This window comes from Anomaloglossus baeobatrachus, chromosome 3 (assembly GCF_048569485.1).
Source record: "Anomaloglossus baeobatrachus isolate aAnoBae1 chromosome 3, aAnoBae1.hap1, whole genome shotgun sequence".
Lineage (NCBI taxonomy): Eukaryota > Metazoa > Chordata > Amphibia > Anura > Aromobatidae > Anomaloglossus > Anomaloglossus baeobatrachus.
This window is the reverse complement of record NC_134355.1, coordinates 425,418,369-425,442,010: the sequence shown is the minus strand read 5'-3', so window position 1 is coordinate 425,442,010 and position 23,642 is coordinate 425,418,369. Positions and strand designations below refer to the sequence as shown.

The following is a 23,642-nucleotide window of genomic DNA, read 5'->3' as shown; positions in this document are numbered from 1 at the left end:
GCGTTTAAGCTTTTTCTGCCAGCCGGCCAGCTTATTTGGTCGCCGCTTCCTTTTCTTCCGCTTTCTATGGCGGGCACCGCTTCGCGCGCTTTTCTTGGACAAGGGGGCGGGGCTTCTCTTCGCGCCCTTTCTTCTTGCACGCCCCCCTTCTTCCCGCTTTCAGCAGCGCTAATGGCGGCGGTTTCTCAGTAAAGTACACAGTCTGTCACACGGTTCTTCAGGCGCACAGTACCCGGTTAGACCGGGCACGAAATCCTGTTCGTGACGCCAAAAGTTGACTCGCCCACCCCAGGGCTATGGGACACCCGGTGCCGGGCCGGACTAGTCCGGTGGTAGTCAGTGGTGGCTGGGCCCGGCTCCGTGGCCCTGGTGGGTGTCAGTTGAATATGTGGCTGATGAGTTAAAGTTAATGTTCGTGACGCCACCTGTGGTATGCGGCTATTAAGCCGCCGCTGCTGTGTGAGGCCTCCGGGATGATGTTATGGCAGCAGTGTTGGTACTGCTCCCCACAGGTGGAGCAATGCCCGGGGCGCAGTTGGTGCTTGTAAGTGTCTACGTAGGTGGAATAACAGAGACGAGTCCAAGGTGCAGTTCCAGTTCTTTTACTCACTGTTTCTGTCACACTTGCAAGGACCCTCAGACTGCTGGGACCACTGTCAGGGACCTCCGCCGTATCTGGATGGTTCCGAGCGTGAAATCCGGTTTCCTCTCTTTAGTGTCCCTTTTTCTGCTGACTTCACTAGCCTTGCCTTAGGTAGATGGACTTGGCTTGGCCTCCATTACAGCCTCCAGGCTGGGGGGTCACCTGTCGGCTGATTACCCCTTTTCTGAAGATCTGCTCTGGGTTCTGGCCCTGGGAGCTTGCAATTCCCTGGGCCTCGGCTTTTACTGTCTGGAGACTGTCTTTTCACTCCTTCAGTGTCTAGGGACCGTCCCCTGTCGCAGCTGGTCGCTCCACCGTTGTCACTGTGGAACGGGCCACCGCAGCCTGCAGCTACCCGTAGCGCCTCTGGGCCCTCGGCAGCGGTACCCAACAAGGACTGCTCGTGGCACCTTACAGGACTACCCGTGGCCCTGCGACTCCTTCTTCTCTTCTCGTCCTACATGCTCACTCCTCACTCTCCCACTCCCTGAGCGAACTGAAACTAACTTCACTTTCCTTTCTCTATCTGCTCTCAGTGGCTCCTCCCACCTCCCCAGTTGCTAAGCTACCACCCTATGGGAGCAGGGATAGGTCTTACAGCCCCTCTCAGCATGGAGCATGGGAGGGTTGCCTGCCACTTTCCCTGGTCCTGTGTGTCCCTAGCAATGGGTGTAGTGTGAATTTACCATGGGACCGGAGTTCACTCTCTTCCTCTCCCAGAATGGGGCATCACACCGCAGATGGGGTGCAATGACCTGTGGCGACGGAAGCCTCAGGGGCGCCACACTCTTCCCTACCGTAGAGCCTGTAGCCGATTGAGAAGTCGGCCCAGTTCTCCATGAACCCGAACCCTTTCTTCCTGCACCAATTTCTAAGCCTTGTATTTATCTCCCTAAGCTCCCACTGTCTTTCTAGTGACGCTCGTGGCACTGATAGTATTTCTGAAAACACCACCTTGGAGGTCCTGGATTTCAGCTTCTCTCCTAGTTCCCTGTAATCATTTTTAAGGACCTTCCACCTGCCTCTAACTTTGTCATTAGTACCAATGTGCACCATGACTGCTGGGTTTTCCCCAGCCCCACCCAGCAATCTGTCTATCCGATCCGCAATATGCCGAACCCAAGCACCCAGCAGACAACACACTGTTCGGCATTCACGGTCTCGGCGACAGATGACCCTGCCTGTCCGCCTAATTATAGAGTCCCCTACCACCAACATCTGTCTGGCCTTTGCTGCACTTCTATTTCCCTCCTTCCTACAGCAGTCGTTTTTCTGGTTGCTAGGAGCAACGTCCTGCTGTAGTGACCCTAGTCCTGGCCGTAGTGACCCTAGTCCTGGCCCTTCATTCCTAATATCAGCCGAACAGGCATATTTACTAGGTTGTGCCAGGTCAGGACTAGGCTCCCTGACACTTTTCCCCCTACCTCTTCGTCTGTTACCCAGCTACCTACCTCTGGGTCCTGATATTCCCCACCTCCACCCTCCTCCATATCACAGGCCCCAACCAGAAAAAGCTCAGTGAGCTCTAAACTCCTCTCCAGGTTTGCAATGCCCCTGAGTGTTGCAAGCTGCTTATTTAGATCAGTTACCTTGGCTTCTAAATACGCAACGTGCTTGCATCGAGTGCAGACATATTCACCCTCGAATGGCTGCTCAAGGCATGCATATATCTGACAAGATACACACCTGGTAGCATTGTCCATGGAGCACCTTTTAAATGGGGATAAACAGTAAAGTAGAAAAACAAAAAAAACAATGGGAAACGTATCAGGATAAATTCAAACTATGTTCTTGTGTCATACTATGAGATTGTGTTTAAACTATGCCATACTTATCTGCAATCCCCAGACTTTGGTGCAGTACTTCGCACGTTCAGAACCTCGCTTGTTCTGGCTGGTTTATATAGTTCCACAAGGACTACCAGAAGCTTCTAGAAACAGGTGTGGCTAATACTACTAATTAAGTCAGAAGACAAACTTTTTTTTTTTTTCCTTTTTCACAGTAACACAGACAAACAGACACACAATTCCCTACTGAAATTAGGTGATTGCCCGAATCTACCGGGAGAAGGATTGTCTCCGGCGGGCTACTTTCTGGGTCAGGGGCCTGACGTACCGAGGACAGGTCCGCCATTTTGACCCCCAAAAAGGGTGGGGGTTCATCTACGAGCCGGGACTGGAGGCCGAGATATTTGTGTCCCGGAGGGTTGTAGCCCCTCATCTACCAACCGACCATCCAGATAGGAATCTGGAACCCGGAGACATGGTCGGCTACACCAGGCACTGTGGAGAGCGAGGGTGGTTTACCCTTGACGTTAAGAAATGGGTCGTGGTCAACGAGCAGCCATGCCTCGCCTCCCACCGTCATTTGTATGAGAAGGAGTAAAAGGTAGTGGAACCCGGCTACCCCCTTTCCCTGTTGTTTAACACAGATTTCCCCTGTTATTCATGGACCATGGCCTCAGGACTAGCAGAGGCCACCCAAAAACTTTCTTGGGTTATTGTATATATCCCCCATTTGCCTTCTTGTTTCCCCACCACCAGGACTGTAACACCCACTGGAGAGGACTGGTTGGAGCAAGGGCCTGCGGTAGAGTCAGCCGAGGCCCAGTCACTAACAAAACCGGTGGCTAACCTCCAGACCAGAGGGTTCTGGACTGTGGAACTCTTTGGGGTGGACTGGTGGAAAAGGGACTTCAATCCTGTCACCATGGACACTGTAAGGAACTCGGGGTGGTGTGTCAGCATGGCTAGCGGTGGAACCAGGGGTTCAGGTGTTTTGGGTGGCGGGTTGAAGGGAGAAGACAAGCTTATGCAACGTTTAAGAAATGTGCCTCCCTGTAAGGGAAGAAATGTTTTAATGTTTACATGTTGTGTTATGCTTTTACACCTTTTTACATTTTTCAGCAGCAAAAAAATAAAAACCGGTGCCGGACAGCCCGAGGATGGGCTGTGTTTTACCAAGGGGGAGTGTGACGCCCTGGCAAAATCATGTTGTCACAAGAGACTGCATCCATCTTCCAGATGCAGGACTCTCTCAACCACAAAGCCTAGTCCCTCCCCCCAAGGACAATAGGGACACACCAGTGGACTGGGCCAAGCAGATGGTGACACCCACCTAGGGGTCTTGAGGTGTCAGGGGAGGGAACAAGTCACATAAGCTTGGACAGTGGAAGTGAGAGGAGTGAAGTGGTAGTCGGGGGTTGTAGCTCCCAGACTACCTGACTACCTGAGCTGACTATGTGGCAGACGGCAAAGCAGGGCCACAGGCGATGGAGATCCGGTCGCGGGAGACCTTAAGTGGACCGGGGCAGGATTGTAGCCCGCCGGTTCCGACAGCGGGAATCCGGTCCGGAGGCCATGCACAGTCGGGGTACTTGAACCCCAGGGCGAGAACAGCTGCAAGCACCTTGTCAATTAGCCAGCAGGGGACAAGGTTCCAGATCTTGTCCCACGAGTAGCCCACATAGAGCGAGACGGAAGCCCAACGCGGGGGATAGGGCGTCTGCAAGTGCCTGCAAAAATCCCAAGGGTCAGATCTCGCAGGCAACAGCTCCCACAGCAAAGACACCAGGAGTGGACCTTTCCCGTTCCATGCGGACTAGTTAACACACGATTCAAAAGGATAAGGCACTTCTACTGAATTTCTAGTTACCAGGGTGCTCAGGTAGGTTTCCAGACCATATACAGTAGTAATATATACAAGGCACTCCTGAATTCAGTAAATTGATGATTTTTTATTTTTTCATACTCAGTATAGTCAAGTCAAGACGTTGCGGCCCAAACATGGACTTCCTCAGTAACTAGCACCTGAGATGAAGGCAGTATTTGGAATGCTAGCAGATATGTGACTAGGATCTGCAGCCTGTTATTTCTGCCATGGGCAGTTGTAGTAATGCTATTAAGAGTCTCTGTGGTTTGCAGCCTGTCATTAGCAGTATCCACTGCTGTGTGGATACTGCTAATGACAGGCTGCAAACCACAGAGACTCTTAATAGCATTACTACAACTGCCCATGGCAGAAATAACAGGCTGCAGACCCTAGTCACATATCTGCTAGCATTCCAAATACTGCCTTCATCTCAGGTGCTAGTTACTGATGAAGGCCATGTTTGGGCCGCAACGTCTTGACTTGACTATACTGAGTATGAAAAAACAAAAAATCATCAATTTACTGAATTCAGGAGTGCCTTGTATATATTACTACTAGTTAACACACGAGACATCAAACTAGATTGCAGGAGGAAGGGCCCCTGTTCTGTTCACCGGTATGCGGAACCCAAGCACACCCCTCCGGAGGCTACCGGTATCCGGCACTTGTTTTACTACTTGGACTTTGTGTGACTTATTCAAAAACTGTGAATACACCAGTATCATCCGGTCCACCCTGCAGACTGTGCCCCAGCACTGCACTCCACTTACACCTGGGCCCCGGGACAACACCTCCCCTACCCGTGGAGGGGATACTATCCTGCTGCCCCGCTCCATTAGCCCTGGGTGCCCCATACCAAGGCAGCGACGGTGTCACCAAACTATCACCGCAACCCACGGGTGGCGTCACTGACAAACTCTCCCCTGTAAATAACCCCCCTTATTCTGTTGTGGGCCACTGGCTGCTGCAAGAGTCCCTGATCCGGCTGCCACTCGAGCCACAGCCACGATCCTGGATCCGAGCGTCTCGAGTAGCTCCCCACTGGCCATGGCCTGCGCCCCCGCCCGCAACACAAGACAGAGATTGACTCCACTCAGAAGGAGACACCGAAGATCAAAAGCAAAGAGAAACCCAAAGGATCTGTGGCTGGAGCTGAACCTGAGGAGTGTGTAACTCGAGAGGTGGAGCCTTTGGTGAAGAATAAAGATGTATGCAAGAGACCAAAGGAACAGTTTAATGTCACTGAAGGTAAAAGAACCCATGTAGTCTTTAAGTGCATGGTAGATGTGCCAGAAGACTTGAGAGATGCCTGTGCCAGTGAGGCGGTACATGAAAAATTCAAGACGGCCGTAGGAGCCTATAAAGTGTACTTTCCGTAGAGTCTTGTCGGTTGGTGGTGTGCTCTGTAAGTGATGTCACAAAGAAGCTGGTGGCTATCCTGAGTGGCATGCACCTACAGTGTCTTCGCACAAAGTGGCTCATCTCTACAAAGATGGAAGAAGACACCAGACGATTGGAGCATATGAAGCAGCTCACCGCAGCGTTTCAGGAAGTGGTGGTAGTGAAGAAACCATTAATTGGGCTTGCAATAAGAGTGCCGAGAAGTAACATTCAGCAAGCCAGGAAGGTTCAAGGTATTACAGCTGTTGAAGTAGAAGAAAACAGTGGAACATTTCGAATCTATGGGAAAACTGCAGAAGCAGGGAAGACGGCTAGAAGGCTGTTGGAGTTTGTGGAAGAAGTCACACAAGTGCCCAGAGAACTTGTCAAGAAGCTGATTGGCAGAAATGGAAGAGTCATGCAGGAGATGGTTGATACGTCCGGTGTGACGAGAGTAAGACTTGATATTTATAATGAAGCCAGGATACTCTGTGAAGTCGGTATGGTTCCCTGCGTCATTGTGGGAACAAAGGAGTGCGTTGAAAATGTACGAGTTCTCCTAGAATACCGACTGGGATACCTGGAAGAACTAAAGCAATTGAGTCTTGAAAGACAGAAGATTGCAGAAAAAATTTGTCAAGTTAGTGTGAGGTCGCGACCGCTTTTGGGCCAGGGCCCAAAGAAGTGTGGTCCACCTGGTGACTGTGTTGCTTCAGATGGCAAAGGAAGCAGGTCCTGTAGTAAAAGGAGACATTGTTATACAGGACCTAATTATACATCAAGCTATAGACCAGACTCTGAAGGCTTTAAGCCCTCTAAGACAATGTCCGAAGGAAAGAGTGGCGCTTGGGACATGTCTCTAGCCAAAGATGTTATTGGGAAAGTGAACAATCAGAGCAACGGACGAAGATGTCCTAAAAGAAGAGCCCAATATCGATCTGCAAACAGAGAATGCATAGGGTCTAGTTATGGCAGAACCTCAGGGCTGATGTACCCCGACAGTAGCCCCTCTAGTGGACTGGATAACGGAGGGTCAGGCCGCACGGTAGTTATGACTAAGAGAGTGTCTCACTACCACACTGACCGTTGGAGACTGTCATGGAGAGATAGGTCTGACTGGGGAACGTGTTAGAGAAGTGGGTTTCCTGTGAAGGGTTTGGTGACAGACGGTATGTCGAGAACTGAAGCTCAAGGTTATCAAAGAGGGCCCTCTCAACTGGTAGGGCAAGGTGACACTGATGCCCTGTCTCAGGGCCCCTGTAGGGTATCAAGTGTTCAACCCTACGAGTTTGAACAAAGGTGAGGTAGCGACCACCAATGTGGTAAATGGTCACTATATGTCGCAGTGGAGAAGGTCCCTGCGATATTAAACTGAAGAGGTTGCTATGGGACTTGTAATTCAACAAAGACTTGTTTCTGTATATAAGAGTCAGGTTCTCTTTATTAATGCCAGTTTGCTGTGCAAGTATGGAGAATCACAGACCTCCACCTGGGGGTGTGTCCAGTCTGATTTAGGAGACTGGCAGAGTCTGAAATTCAGTCTGAGTTGAGACTGAAGTGAGTGCAGCCAGGCTAGGGCTGTGGCTGCAGGGCCGAACCTCTCCTGGAGGAGAGACAGACAGAAGTCTGAGAGTGTGCTGCACATGGAGGATGTGTGCTGGAGGTTTCAGTCTGTGTGAAGACTGGAGAGAGACTTCTGGAAATCAGTCCAGGTCTGGACTGGGAAAAAGACTGCAGCCTGGCTGAAGAATGCTGGAGGCTGCAGGAAGCAACCACAGTGGGTGGTGTTCGCTGGCAGGAGCCAGAGTGTGGAGACTCCACTATGGACATGGATGTGTTATATTTTCCTTTAAGCCGGGAGAGGCTTTGTTACGTTTTGTTTAGCAGTTTATGTTGAGTCTAATAAATAAACTGCTGGGTTTTATAAGAGACAGTGATACCTGTGTTGCCTAAGCTACCTAGCACCACTGCAAGCAAGTGAAAAACCCAGGTTGCGGGGTGCAACCTTACAGCCCCCTTCACATCTTCGGGTTTCCCATGCATGCGGTGTCTGTTTTCAAAAGTAACGGCATCACTTTAAACACACATTCTAATTAATGTTAATGGAGATCTTCACACCTCCTTGTTTTCACTTGGCCTGTATGTGCATGTGAAACATTTGCGTGTACAGGTGCTCCACATGGACACAAGTCCGTTTTGTGCCAGCAGCATGGGTCCAATACGGACATCACACAAATTAAATCCATTTTTCCGGATGTAATAGAAATATATGTTTTATTTAATTTGTAAAAGCTGTGAAAAGCTAGAAAAATGATAGCTAAATGCTAGATAGAATAGATTGAATAGATAGCATACATAAAATAGATATAGCTATATAGATAGCTAGATACATTGTCCAGCTATTTAGCAGAATTACTAACTAATTTTAAACAAAAAATGACATAGGGTCCCCCCCAAAATTTTCATAACAGCATAGGTACAGCAGCTGTTCTTCACTGGCTGGAACATTGAGTTTTGGAACGTTATGGGATCCTTTTTGGATTACGCTGGACCATGTATTAGGGTTTTTGCAGGGAAATAAATTGGTGAATGAGATTGTCTTTTGACTTGATTACTTTAATCATTTTCTCTTTTTATGCTTTTCAGCTTTGCCTTTGGGGAACATTGTGGGACATCGCTATGGATTACGGTACGGTTTAATTTTTTAATAAATTGGTGAATGAGGGCTGTAGTTGGGTGGTGTTTGTTTAAATAATTTTTTTTTATATTTCTACTGGATTAGTAATGGGGGTGTCTGCTAGACACCCACCCATTAATAATACTAGGGCTTGATGCCAGGCAGCAATTCACAGCTGGCATCAACCCCATATATTACCCTGTTTGCCACCGCACTAGAGCAATGGGAAGATCCGGGTACAGCTCAAGATTTGGCACAACTAATATACACCACCTCTGGGGCTACTGCAAGCTCCTATTTTTAAGCTGGGAAGGGCCAAATAACCATGGCCCTTTCTACCCTAAAAATATCATCCCCCAGTTGTTTGTTGTCCCTTGGCTGGTTTTGTAAAATGTGGGGGGTCCCCTACGCCGTTTTTTGAAATAATAAAAATCAGAGTGGGATCATGTATTCTTCAAAATTGGTCAAGGGACAACTGACAGCTGAGGGTTGCAGCTACTGCTGTACCTGTGCTGGTTATGAAAATTAGGGTATCTATCTATTTTGATACATAAGAAAAATATGTCGCTGTCCAGTTGTGCACGTTTCTTCAGAAGTGTCTTTAGTTCCCTAAAGATGCGGTATATTCTGGTATCCTCCATTTTGATACAAAATGGAGGATATCAGAAGGTATCTATTTATTTATCTAGCATGTATCTATCACTTTTCCGGCTTTGCACATTTTTTACACATAGAAAAAACATTAATTCAGTATCATGCGTCTTTTTCAGGTACCGGTCACACGGACATACAGATGGCACACGGATGACACACAAGGACCCATAGGAGAGCTGACCAAAGGTTTTATAATGTGATATAGCTAACCTCAGATGTACTGTCCTTTCTCTTACACTGACTAATGCAGGTGGTTAGACCAGGAGATCAGAGTTGTATCATTACATATACCATGCCCAATACATCAGCACACTTCAATTAATGTATGCATAAACTGCACTAAAAGGTACTTGGGTAACATTTTTTAATCAAAAAGTGCAAATGACATCCAACCATTTTGAGGTGTGCCTAAATATGGATTGTCAAAAATAGAAGAAAAAAAAAAACAGAAGTTGTGCACTGCACTGCTTACCACTCTGTGGAAAATGCTGCAAGAAAGTCCTTTGGCTCAATTCCATGTAGAACCTGTCTTGTGGGTGCTTGAAGTGCAGATCAGCTGCTGTATCCTCACATTGGACTTTGGCTGAAAAAAACAGCTGACGGCAAGTGGAACTCCTGAACTACCGTGGTGCTATATGCCAAGAAGCCAGAGCAAGTACTAATATCATAAAGAAGAGAAGTTTTGGCAGCAAGGTGTGGACCCGTGAAAGCACCCCTAGAGGTGCGAAACGGTACCGTCGTCCTTGTGCTCCGCTCCCCCTGCTCCCTCATGTTTGTATCACCTGTTTGCAAAAAAGAAAAATAAAATAGATTTCTTGACACCGTAGAGTGCTGCCAAAACCTCTCTTCTTTATGATATTAAATATGGATTGTCCCTATGACCAATGTCCTACCCTTCCATTTGCCAAGGCAGGCTTCATCTGACTGAGAAGTTAAGGTGTTATTAGACAGTATGCTTTATTAATGATAGTGATTGACAAGCTAATACTTATTGTGCTGTTATCGTGCATACAAGCCCATTACTGCAAAAGCAAATGTTTGCTCGAAAGATCGCTGTTGCGGTCTATGGAAAGTTGCTAGTCTTTCACAAAAGCATGTATTACAGCTTTTAGCGACTTATTAAACAGTGAAATTTTATACCAACATGCAATAATTTTTAAGCAAGTTAAAAGATCAGGTTTTGCAAGAACTGATGAATATTACGATCGCTACCAGCTATTACACAATGCGAATATCACTGTCTTTTGCACAATATTGCGATTTTTACACGTGATTTTTGTCACGTCTAATAAGGGCTCTTGAGAAGCTAGGAAGGGGCTAATCAGTAAGTGAAAATAAATAACCACAAACATTGAAGAAATCCTTTATTTGAAATAAAATATAAAAAAATAACCACCCTCTTTCACCTCTTTATTAATCCCAAGAGGGTGGGTTTTCATGTATTTTTTTTTTTTTTTTTTTACAAATAAAGAATTTTTTTGGTGTTTGTGTTTATTTATTTTCTCTTACAGATTAGATAGGGGGATCTCAAAGATGCTTCACATTACTAATCTAGGGTTTAGAGGCAGGCATTGCACCAGGGCAATCGGGATGAGCCGGGTAAAATTCCGGGATTGTCGCATCTAATGGATTTTTCAATCCTGGGCGACTGCAGGCTGCTATTTTTAGGCTGATGTAGCCCAATAAGCATAGGTCTCCCCAGTCTGAGAATACCAGCCCCCAGCCGTTGGGTTTATTATGGATGGATATCAATATTGTGGGGGACTGCATACCATTTTTAAAATTATTTAAATCATTTTTTAAAAACGCCACATGTGGTCCCTCTTATTTTGATACACAGCCAAGATCGGGGGCTACAGCCTGTAGCCGTATGCATTATCTGTGCTGGGTATCATAATATGGGTGGACAGTACACCAATTTATTTATTTATTTATTTTTACACCAATATCGACACACACAGCATCTCTGATTGAAAGAAGTCAGGCATGCTGTCACACAGGGTGGGGGTGCATTTGACTGCAAGCAATCATAGACGTGGGGACTGCCGGTGAGCAGGGTAGGAAAGCAGTGCATATGCATTAACTTAATGAGCTGCCCCAGAAGTAGCGTTAGAGCCGCTCGGTGACTGGTAAGTATAAAGCGTCTGCTTTAACCCCACTATTCCTTCTACTACCATTTTTAAGCTTCTGATTCGGGTTCCCATAGACTTATATGGGGACCAGCGTCCAGCTAGATATCCGGGATCATTTTCGGTACCGAACCAGGTTTATTTTTTCAACCCGGTCAGACCAGCCAGTCCCGGGTATTTGTCAGTCTGCCCATTACTAATCATGAGTAATGTTTCAAGGGCTTTTATAGAATCAAATATTACATTCATATTGCCATGTAGATACTAGAGAGAAAGTATTCTTCACTCATAAAAGAGCTTTTGACATACTTTTCCTCGGCAGCGTTGTCCTAATAATTTCTAAAGTACCTTTTGAAAAGCAGTGCAAATATCTCACAAAGCCAAATTAAATCATACTCTGTCCTGACCTACTAATAATGAGCACATAAGCTGCAAGAAACAAAGTATACTCTTTCTTGATTGGTGGGGGTGGATAGAACTTTACCAATCCCTGTAAACCAAGCTTTCCACCATTAGGGCTATAGTGTTTGGAGGAGACTTAAAAGAGAACCTGTCATGTCACTTGAACCACAGACAGCTTAAAATTCTAACACAGCCTTTTATTAAAGAGAGATATATTTTTTATTCAGTGAAATTCTGAGAAATCATAAATTTCTCAACAATGAAATTACAACACCAAGAAGGAAATGTCATAAAATGATGGAAATCACGGCATCAATAGACATGGTAATGATAACAGACATGTTTATGGTTCGTCAAGCACCTTTAGTCATGACTAAAAGTGCTTGATGCATCACAAACTCGTCAGTGTTTTATTTTTTTAATACAAGCTGATAAAGAAGATTTTTATGTCTGTGGAGCTGGATTTCTCCTCTTTGAATCAAGTATGAGCCCCATGCTAAAGAAAACCCACAATTCAACACCTTGGTATGCTATCAGTGTGTGCATTTATGGTTGAAAAATGTTCTACCATGCTGAATGCACTTGGGCACATAAAACATCTGCTACTGGCAGCTCCCTTTGCAAGTGCTAACCAATGTTCTAAATTGGCTCAATGGAAGACAAGTCCGTAGACACTGCAGGTCATAGTAGCACGCCTAGGCCAAACAGACTGATCACAGTAGCATGGGTAACATAAGGCATGACATTGTCGTGTTGAAAAACAGGTCCTGTAATACTTTAGAAAATGTCTGTTCCATTATTTCCATGACCAAATCAATTCGACTCCAAGATGTTAGTGTACCTAGATTTACCTAATTTCTCTTTATACCCATGAGGAATTACATTAAAAAAGAGAGGTTGAGGAAGATAGCAAGCCAGGGGGCTGAAAGTTGAAAGTTCCTTTTCAGGCCTCTGAAACTAATCTGAACTACTTAATCTGTTAATCCTGGTGGTTGTATCCAGTTAAGAGTGAGAAGGTGACTGATCACATTGAAACACAACATTAAAGACATTTCAATTTTTAGTTTTGCCACTTTCTAATACATTGGTGCTTTTGGGACTCCCGTGGATACATTCTTTGGTTATTGAGTGGTTATCTGAACCAAATCACCTGGAAGGGATCATCTTGCTTTCAAAATTGCCTTAAACCTCACCCACCTTTTTTAAAATTCTTCTCTGCTTCCATTTTGACCAACTTGTCTGCTGCTTACCAGGACTTAATAGATGTCTTTTCCAAGCAGAAGGCTTCAACAGTTTTCCCACAGTATTAATTTGCCTGCTCCATATCTCTTCTTCCAGGTATTAAACCACCCGTAGGAAGAATTTCTCCAAGACACTGAGGATATGTACACTAGAAAATTGAATCTGGAAAGGGGGTTTGTTATGGAATGTGTTGTGAATTAGATAAAACTCCAATATCACTGGTCAACGGTTAGCATCTTCTCTATGAGTACATAAATTAGCTAGAAGCCTACAGGGAGACCAAATGCTCTTTGCGTGTTTCCTTGCTAGCAAAGGCATGCTAATATATATATATATATATATATATATATATATATATATATATATATATAGATATACAGTTAGGTCCAGAAATATTTGGACAGTGACACAAGTTTTGTTATTTTAGCTGTTTACAAAATCATGTTCAGAAATACAATTATATATATAATATGGGCTGAAAGTGCACACTCCCAGCTGCAATATGAGAGTTTTCACATCCAAATCGGAGAAAGGGTTTAGGAATCATAGCTCTGTAATGCATAGCCTCCTCTTTTTCAATTTTCAAGGGACCAAAAGTAATTGGACAAGGGACTCTAAGGGCTGCAATTAACTCTGAAGGCGTCTCCCTTGTTAACCTGTAATCAATGAAGTAGTTAAAAGGTCTGGGGTTGATTACAGGTGTGTGGTTTTGCATTTGGAAGCTGTTGCTGTGACCAGACAACATGCGGTCTAAGGAACTCTCAATTGAGGTGAAGCAGAACATCCTGAGGCTGAAAAAAAAGAAAAAATCCATCAGAGAGATAGCAGACATGCTTGGAGTAGCAAAATCCACAGTCGGGTACATTCTGAGAAAAAAAGGAATTGACTGGTGAGCTTGGGAACTCAAAAAGACCTGGGCGTCCACGGATGACAACAGTGGTGGATGATCGCCGCATACTTTCTTTGGTGAAGAAGAACCTGTTCACAACATCAACTGAAGTCCAGAACACTCTCAGTGAAGTAGGTGTATCTGTCTCTAAGTCAACAGTAAAGAGAAGACTCCATGAAAGTAAATACAAAGGGTTCACATCTAGATGCAAACCATTCATAAATTCCAAAAATAGACAGGCCAGAGTTAAATTTGCTGAAAAACACCTCATGAAGCCAGCTCAGTTCTGGAAAAGTATTCTATGGACAGATGAGACCAAGATCAACCTGTACCAGAATGATGGGAAGAAAAAAGTTTGGAGAAGAAAGGGAACGGCACATGATCCAAGGCACACCACATCCTCTGTAAAACATGGTGGAGGCAACGTGATGGCATGGGCATGCATGGCTTTCAATGGCACTGGGTCACTTGTGTTTATTGATGACATAACATCAGACAAGAGTAGCCGGATGAATTCTGAAGTGTACCGGGATATACTTTCAGCCCAGATTCAGCCAAATGCCGCAAAGTTGATCGAACGGCGCTTCATAGTACAGATGGACAATGACCCCAAGCATACAGCCAAAGCTACCCAGGAGTTCATGAGTGCAAAAAAGTGGAACATTCTGCAATAGCCAAGTCAATCACCAGATCTTAACCCAATTGAGCATGTATTTCACTTGCTCAAATCCAGACTTAAGACGGAAAGACCCACAAACAAGCAAGACCTGAAGGCTGCGGCTGTAAAGGCCTGGCAAAGCATTAAGAAGGCGGAAACCCAGCATTTGGTGATGTCCATGGGTTCCAGACTTAAGGCAGTGATTGCCTCCAAAGGATTCGCAACAAAATATTGAAAATAAAAATATTATTTTTGGGTTTGATTTATTTGTCCAATTACTTTTGACCTCCTAAAATGTGGAGTGTTTGTAAAGAAATGTGTACAATTTTTACAATTTCTATCAGATATTTTTGTTCAAACCTTCAAATTAAACGTTACAATCTGCACTTGAATTCTGTTGTAGAGGTTTCATTTCAAATCCAATGTGGTGGCATGCAGAGCCCAACTCGCGAAAATTGTGTCACTGTCCAAATATTTCTGGACCTAACTGTAGATATAGATATATATATAATACTTTGGTAGACTGGACGTTTTCAGCCCATACCAGGAACAAAAAATGGCACAATAGACGTGCAATATTTCCATGCCATATCTATAATAATCTTATGTTAACACAATCCACAGATAAATCTGTGATTGATGGACATGATCGCTTCTGTAGTTCCAATCACCAGGATTTTCGCTCCTTGAGCAAAACACACAATGTAATATCAACCTAAACTTAGAAATCTCATTGTCATGTTTGATATGTCGAAGATAGAAAAAGTATTATTGGATATATGGTGGTCATATTATTGTACTAAGGGGTTCCTGTGTGAAAATATGGCTTATATTAGGATTATGTCCTGCACCAATTTTTCCTTGAAAACAGTTAGCTACCCTCCTCTCACCTGACCAGGAGGAGGGGAGAGGGGTGTGGATGAGACCCATTAAAATCTCTCATCCAGGTAAAACTCATTGTCAGACCCAACAATGTGAACTGTAGATCTGTCCAGATTTCTACGGCAACTCATCTGCCAGAAGGTCTCACTGATCCAATCCGTAAGATGTTTCTGTATAATAGTCCTTCTATTTCTGTACTGCTTTTGCCTTTTAGAAATGATTTTTTGTTAATTCATCCTTTTCTAACTTTGTAAGCACTGAACCCTTTTTCATATGTTAAGATTAAAATTTAATCTTTAAATTTCTTAAAGGAGTATTCTCAAGTTGTCTCTTGAGCTATGCATTTTCCTTTGTTTCCTTGCTTCCTGGTTTCTAGCAATTCGGGTATTTTTTGAGAGACAGCTTTGCCAAACAGTAACACTGTAGTATTAGGAGATCTGTCTATATTTAAACATAGAGATAATAGAGCTTATGGACAAGCACATAACTCTACTGGTGAGCAGAAGCAAAGAGTTGTGCTTAGGAGACATGCTCTGAAAACTGGGGGGCTGGTGATTTATAACTGTATTTCCTCAGAAGATGAGAGAGAGTGGAGGGAGTTGATCAGCCAACTACTATATAGAAATCAATAGAGTATGTGTATGTTAAGAGTTAGGCGGGCTTTACACGTTGCGACATATATCGTCGGGGTCACGTCGTTAGTGACGCACATCCGGCGCTGTTACCGACATCGCAGCGTGTAAACCCTAGGAGCGACGATTACCGATCGCTAAAACGTCAAAAATCGTTGATCGTGACACGTCGCTCCTTTTCATAATATCGTTGCTGCTGCCGGTATGATGTTGTTTGTCATTCCTGCAGCACCACACATCGCTGTGTGTGACACCGCAGGAACGACAAACATCTCCTTACCTGCCTCCACCGACAATGCGGAAGGAAGGAGGTGGGCGGGATGTTTGGTCCGCTTGTTAAGGACAAGATTATGAACTATTAGGAGTATATATGAAGATATCTAAAAACCAGGATTTAAGATGCTGTTTGAGACTGTGTACCCCACCTAGTTCTGCATTCAGACATAAGACTCAGACAGTCTGGACTTTTCATGTGATGAGTGAATCATGCTGACATTGCTTAATATAAATGAGGAAGCAAACACATTACAGTATATTGTATATCACAGAATAAGCTGTTCTATTTTATCCAATAGGAGACGTGTTACGTATTATTGGTTGCTAGCCAATAATTCCCTTTAAATGTATTTTCCACTTCCGTATTAAATCAGTCTTACTTTCTATTCATATCCGAGTACGTCTCTGGTGTGTATGAAAGAGAGTGGTATGCATGCTACCACGAGTGACTCATAATTTGGACTGCAGACAGTTTAAGGTAGATGCATGATTAGATTGCATCACAGTAAATTTATGGCCGACATTAACAGTGGCGGCCAACGAACCTTAGGACGGAGTCTGGATGACGGACGGCCATGCTGACACCTTGATTCGAAAGGCAACTACGCGAGAGGGGATGGAGATGCGCACTCCAAATGCAGGTGAGAAAATTTGTGTAATCTCACCTTGCAAACCTCATGCGTGTACTTGCATTTCGAAAGGGGGGTTGGGCTGTCCCAGTCTAGACACCTAATGACCGCCATCTCGCATGAGATAAGTCGTCCTAAGAGATCCCACACCAGGGTGGTCAGGTTCACCTTAAGCTGTCTGTATAAATGTAATTCTAAATCACGTAATGTAATGTGGTTTTGGGTTTTTGTCTGCTCTTTGGAGAAAGCAGAAGTTCCAAGTTTCGTTTTTCTCTGAGTTAACGGTAGAGGAAAATGAGGAAGTTGTTATATACGCTGGTTATATGGATATATATATATATATATATATATGGTTATATGTGTGTGTGATACAGGTGAGATCAGCCACCTGGATGGTATATATAGTGTCCCTATTGTTATGTCATTGTGTTTACCTGTGTCTACCTGTTGAAATGTGCTTATTTGCAGCAGGCTGGCTGCCTGAAACAGGAAGTCCTGTGTGCTTTGTTCGTATGGCAGAAAAGAGGAAGTGTCACGATAATGTACTTTGAAGCAGTTTTTCTTTGAGTGAAAGAGAAAATTGAAACTTGTAACTAGTTAACTGTTTGTTGTGAGGCACACGGTACAAGAAGGTACAGTGCCATATACACTGGTGTGTGACGTGTCCGGTCGATAGTCAGTAGTTGATAAGGCTGAGGGCCAGGTACAGAGTTATGGTAAGAGTCCTGACTGTATCCTGGTACGTCTCCCACAGAGAGGAGACGATAAGGGGGGTTGACTTTGGTTTTGGCCAGTACAGAGTTATGGTAAGAACCCTGACTGTATCTGATGGAATTTGATGTGTTCTCCACGATCCTAGGTAGGAGGAACATTGGCAGAATCCCTTGACTTTGGTCTTAATCAGAATTATTGAGTTATGGATGGACTGTCCTTATGTGTATGTAATGTAATGTGAACAGAGGTTACTAGTACTTGAAGTAATATATAGTGAGGGTGAATTTAGTTCCTTATCACCCACGTGACACTTCTTACTGGTGGAGGGAACACAGTAGGACAATATGTTTGTGTTGTGGACTGAGATAGAAATCTGTGTATTCTGTGGATGTTAAAAACGTTAAAAATATGAAGTCGCTCCTCAAGGTGGCAGGGATCACTGCCAAGAGAGAGAGATTAGAGGAGCAGGAATAGAAAGATGCCTTGTTAAATAAGCGAGGGGTTTTGAAGGACAAAGATCTCCTTATGGATGCTGAGGCATGGTATAGAACATCTAAAGATGTTAAAAAAACAAATTGGCATGGAAAGAGGAATGTGATGGAGATGGCAGATATTTCTATATTGCATCAGCTCAGAAAATGACACCTCAGGAAGTGGCCAAGCCCATTAGGAAACAATGCCCCCCTCCTCATCAGTCGTCCCCAGTGGGTTGTCTAACGCCCTCCCTAGCCTCCCCAGACGCCATTTCAGGTTGGTCCGCACCTAGTTCCCTTTTCCAGCCATCTTAAGTCCCAAGGCCACTGGCCTATTTGTGGCTGGAGCAACCGAAGCCACCGAGGGGGGGTGCAGGAAGATGACAATGGTTTAACAATGATCCACCCCACCACCAAAACTGTCCCCAGCAGAGACCAAATCCACAATCTCCAGCTATAGAAATAAACCACAGGTGCTGTCCTTATTTGAGGACGTCAGCCCACACATGGCATCGCACCATTATTCCTATAGTCCCGGACAAGAACGCCCTAAATATGTGACATGGAAGCCTCAGGAGGCTGCAGTCCTTGTGAAGGAACACTGAGATATATACTCCGATGAGTGACGTGTCATCAATAATTGATGTTTGATAAGGCCTTGGACCTGGTCTTTGTGGATAGAAGATTTGAAAGGGGGGGTTTCTATGTACAGGTGCAGTGTTATCGAAAAGGAGGGTGGAGAAGCCCTGACTGTTACCTGGTTCGGTTTTCCTGCTAAGCAGTGAGTTGAACGTTGTATGCGTACTCACTGGTGTTGTTTTAGTGGATGTCAATGTATTCTTACCTAGAATTGAATACATTGGGGAAGAACCCTAAACTTTGGCCTTAATCAGAATTATTGAGTATTGGATAGACCGTCCTCATGGAGGTGTATGTATTGTGAATTCTCTCCCTGATCCTGATTTGCATCACATGCCTTTCTATAGGAAGATGTGCCAAATCCAGAAAACCCACTCTGCCACATATGCTGATTTGTATGGGCTCACCCAAATTAAAGCTGGGGATTCTTTCTGCCCAGTAATGGAACCAGGTTTGCAGGTTTACAGTGAGGGTGAGTGTACCTTATTATCACCCAAGTGACATTGGTGCTCTAGTTTTTCCTGGAAGATGTTTGTATGTATAATGTACGCAGTTTTTGGTGTGAAACACCGTAGGGTTGAAATTGGGGGAAAAAAAAAAAAGAAGTGTTAGTTTCTATTTTATCTTCTGTGACGTTTACTTGTAAGTGACACACGTATGTTGAAAAAGAGAATTCTCCCAAGGGGGGGGGGTGGTGGGGGAGATTAGATGAGAATTGATTGAAGGTACAGGATGTTTTATTGAATGTCAATATAGTGAAAGTATTGAGATGATTTGAAGAGATGTAATTCTGAATCTAGTAACTACACTATGTGTATTTTACCTGTCTGTGAAAATAAGATGATATAAGCTGATATATAGGGTGGACTTGTGTGCTGTCTGTGGAGCACTGTGTCCTGTTTCCTGTCCTGAATGTAGATTTCTTTCTGTCACTCTGTGTTTTGCCCAGCCCTGGGTGGGGTATGGTATGGGGATAGTTATCAGGATCTGACAGGAGATAGGGATATGCTGGAGGCTCGGCCCTGACCACCATTAGGTCTACCGTCGAGATGAGGGCAAGTACAGGGTCCCTAGTTACCCTAGTCAACCCAGGGGTCCCTATATAATCCATATTCCCAGTGACAGATTGAATACCTCCTGAATGTAGATGTCACAATCCATGTCACTCCCTCCCAGGCCTCTGCAGATGCCATTTTTGGCCAACACCTTCTTCCTCTTTTAGCGGTTGTTTCTTATCGGTAATTATCTTTAGCAGCCGTTTTAACTCAGACACTACATAGTTCATCTATAAACGACATTTTAGTCCAGCCGACACCCAGTTCCCTATTTTTGTTTCAGCAGCCAAAGCCACTGCTCTGTTTATTGCTGATGCAGCAGAGGCTGCAGAGGGGGGACATAGGGCCTGAAACACACACTCCATTTTTGGTCATATATGCAGTTGTGCCCCATTGTGTTCCCACTAATGAACCTTAGCAGAGGATATCCCTGATAGTCCTGTGGAAACCTTTTCCCTTCTCTTTTGCATGTTTGTTTTTGCTGTACCTAGTATACAATTTATTAGACCATATAGACTGCTCACTATTAGTCCTGGTGGACAGTGAATATTTTTCTGCCTATGGCAGTTGCTGCTTAGCCTAGTTTTGAGATATTCTCACTTGTACGTTATCCTGCTTGGTATCTTCCACAAGAGTTCCCTGATAGAGAGGGTGGAGGATCATGTGCTCCTAAGGGGACTTTGATCATCAGGAGTTGGCATATATTAGAGTTTTTGTTGGCAGCACCCAGTAATCCTTTGTGTCTTAGTTTACAGGGTCTGACAGTAGATAGGGATACGCTGGAGGCTCGACCCTGACCACCATCAGGTCTACCGTCGGGATGAGGGAGAGTGTAGGGCCCCCAGTTACAGGGTCAGCACAGGAGACGTAGAGTAGATACGCTCCACTGTTGTTTCTAGTTGTGTATATGTAGTCAGGGGGTGCTGCTTGTTAGTTTCCAAACACATTTGTGCTCTTTTCTCTTTCCCTGGAGTTTTAGGGGATCTTAGTTTTTAGAATTTGAGTGCTCTCCTGATCCCAAGTTACACCCATTGCCCTTTCTTTCAAACCTGGGTATAGTCCTTTGTATCAGGTCTCCAAGAGCCCACATGCAAACTACAGCTGGTAAGGACCAAGACACCCTCCTTCAAGTGGCAAGATGTCTGGAGATGAATCTAGCAGCTTACAAGATCACCCCACATACAGATGTGCTGCAGTCACAGTCACCTGAGGCACAGTCACCTGCAGAGTATCATCACGTCATCTCCAGCCCAGAAGTTATTCTACCTGTTTGCCATGGAGGAAGACAGCAGCCCTTTGACTACTACTACTCAGCCAGATTGAACACCTACCTAAAGCACCAGTGACAAACTGCTCCCTGACAAAGTCAAAATCTCCCGGTGTAGGGTCCTTAATCCTGCTAAACTTCTCCCTCTTCCAAGGGGGGAGTGTCCCACCTCTGACACCTTGGTGGAAGAGGTAGTCGACTCTGGCATAGCTGAGGAAACTCTGGATTCGATACAGTGACGGATACACCTTTGGACCCTGTCTTATCCCCTTTGCAGATGTGCATCAAGAAGACGGTTCCACATGGATATAGTGGTGGTAGCAGAAGACGCTGTGCTGATAGAGCAGTCTCTACCCGCATGCCTGTCTGTGAAGAAGCAGAGGTATGGACTCTCGCTGAAGCCTGAAAGATGGCAGCCAGCTTCTACTCTGTATGGAAGACAAGGGACTTGATCACTGCCAATGGAACTGTACGCCGCCATGAGGCCATAGAAGAACTGATGGAAGCTTTGCTATTGCCAGACAGAGTCACAGTGAGCAGGGTTGAGGCCTACATTGGAGGAGTCAAGGGAAGCAGTAAGAAGTGCCCTCACTGACAGAACATCCAAAGAAGCCCCAAGACCACTTACCAAAGAAACAGTCAGTCAATCTGTGTTTTTTGAATGACCCCAATGTGAAGAAGAAAGGAAAGATGGAAAGTCTTGAGAAAACATTGTCCTGACCCTACAAGAGCAAGTCCCAGAAGAAGAGGTGGACTGAGATAGGGTGCAGCTGTGGGCTCCCGGAGACCATGGAAAGTGGCTAGTGACCTGCTTTTACTGCCAGCCAAAGAGATATGGCAGGCCTTAGACACAGAACTGACTCTACACACCCCATACCAGCCACAGAATAGAGGGAAGGTTGGGAAGATGGGGCAGTGTAGAAGGCAAGGGCATGGGAGTCTTCCCCTTGAATTGTTCAGTGTCAGACACACCCCAGCAGGGACCACTAGGTTGAGACCCTATGAAATCCTGTTTAGAAGTACCCCCAGATACTTCAACTAAGCTTGTTGCTTGTTTAACTAAACATTTGCCTAATATATGTTTTTGAGTTTTCTCCTCCAGATCCAACCAGATCTAGATTTCTCTCTTTTCTCTCTTTCTCTCTCTTCTTTTCTCTCTCTCGTTCTCTTCCTCTCTTCTCAATCTCTCTCTCTCATCTCAATCTTCTCTCTTTTCTCTCTCTCTCTTTTTCTTTCTTATGAAGATCCATGCATCCCACTACAAAAGATGGCGGACCTGGGACCAGGAGATGGATGTCTTCCCTCTTCTACCCGATACTTTGTGCCAAGAAGATGATATTCAAGCCTGTGGCCCAAAAGATGACTGTGCATCCCACCTTTGATGATGTCCCACCATTACCGACTGAGGACTGAGGAGCATGAGACTTTGGTTGAAACCAACCCTGATAAATATGAGCTAATTAGAGGACTACGTCCATGTTCCCCTTCCTGAATAACGTGTGCCAGTGTAACATAGCCATGAGGACAGTCTAGAGAATACGGTCAGGATCTGGCTTCCTATGCATAGTCTGTTGGGTGGGAAGATTCATCCACAAGGGATGAGGTATCTCGAATGTGAGTGAGGTAACCATCGGCATTAGGACAGATCAATAGACTTGGGAAAGTAAGGAAAGACTTTTGGCTATCTCCAAAGGGGGGACTGTTAAAGACAAGATTATGAACTATTAGGAGTATATATGAAGATATCAAAAAACTAGGATTTAAGATGCTGTTTGAGACTGTATACCCACCTAGTTCTGCATTCAGACATAAGACTCAGACAGTCTGGACTTTTCATGTGATGAGTGAATCATGCTGACATTGCTTAATATAAATGAGGAAGCAAGCACATTACAGTATATTGTATATCACAAAATAAGCTGTTCTACTTTATTTCATAGGAGACGTGTTACATATTATTGGCTGCTAGCCAATAATTCCCTTTAAATGTATTTTCCACTTCCGTATTAAATCAGTCTTACTTTCTATTCATATCCGAGTACGTCTCTGTTGTGTTTGAAAGAGAGTGGTATGCATGCTACCACGAGTGACTCATAATTTGGACTGCAGACAGTTTAAGGTAGATGCATGATTAGATTGCATCACAGTAAATTTATGGCCGACATTAACACGCTCATCTCCGCCCCTCCGCTACTATTGGCCGGCCGCTTAGTGACGTCGCGGTGACGTCGCTGTGACGCCGAACGCACCTCCCCCTTGAAGAAGGGATTGTTCGGAGGGCACAGCGACGTCGCCGACCAGGTATGTGCGTGTGACGCTGCCGTAGCGATAATGTTGGCTACGGCAGCAATCAACACATATCGCATGTGCAACGGTGGAGGGTGCTATCGCGCTCGACATCGCTAGCAATTGCTAGCAATGTCACAGCGTGTAAAGCCCGCCTTAGACTCTCTTCTGGAATGTAACTACTGTGCACACTTAGCCAGAAAATCGAATTTAGGCTCCATGGAAATAAGCTATACACGATAAAAGATCTCACAGCAGGAGAATGACAGTAGAAAGAAAAAGCAAGTCAATTGTAAGCTTGCTTATTTTCATCCTGTATAACTACTTAAAACAATTTAAGAACTTGAGATCACGCATTTAACCTCTTAACGTACCCATAACCTCAGAGAGGCTATTTCCTGTTTGCATTTTATCCAGTGTATTCTAGAATGCAAGCAGTGTACCTGTCTGATACTTGGGAAAGT

The 23,642-nt window shown here is 44.8% G+C and overlaps 1 protein-coding gene across 1 annotated transcript in view; it reads left to right on the top strand.

Moving 5' to 3' along the window:
• Window positions 1-22,899, top strand: part of EEF1AKMT4 (EEF1A lysine methyltransferase 4) — a 99,648-nt gene extending 76,749 nt beyond the window's left edge. Inside the window, exons 4-6 of the mRNA XM_075338478.1 lie at window positions 8,321-8,363; window positions 9,122-9,191; window positions 22,137-22,899. Of these exons, the coding sequence (XP_075194593.1) occupies window positions 8,321-8,363; window positions 9,122-9,191; window positions 22,137-22,228 (205 nt within the window). The 3' untranslated portion in view covers window positions 22,229-22,899. The remainder of the gene's footprint in view (window positions 1-8,320; window positions 8,364-9,121; window positions 9,192-22,136) is intronic.
• Window positions 22,900-23,642: the final 743 nt, after the last annotated feature.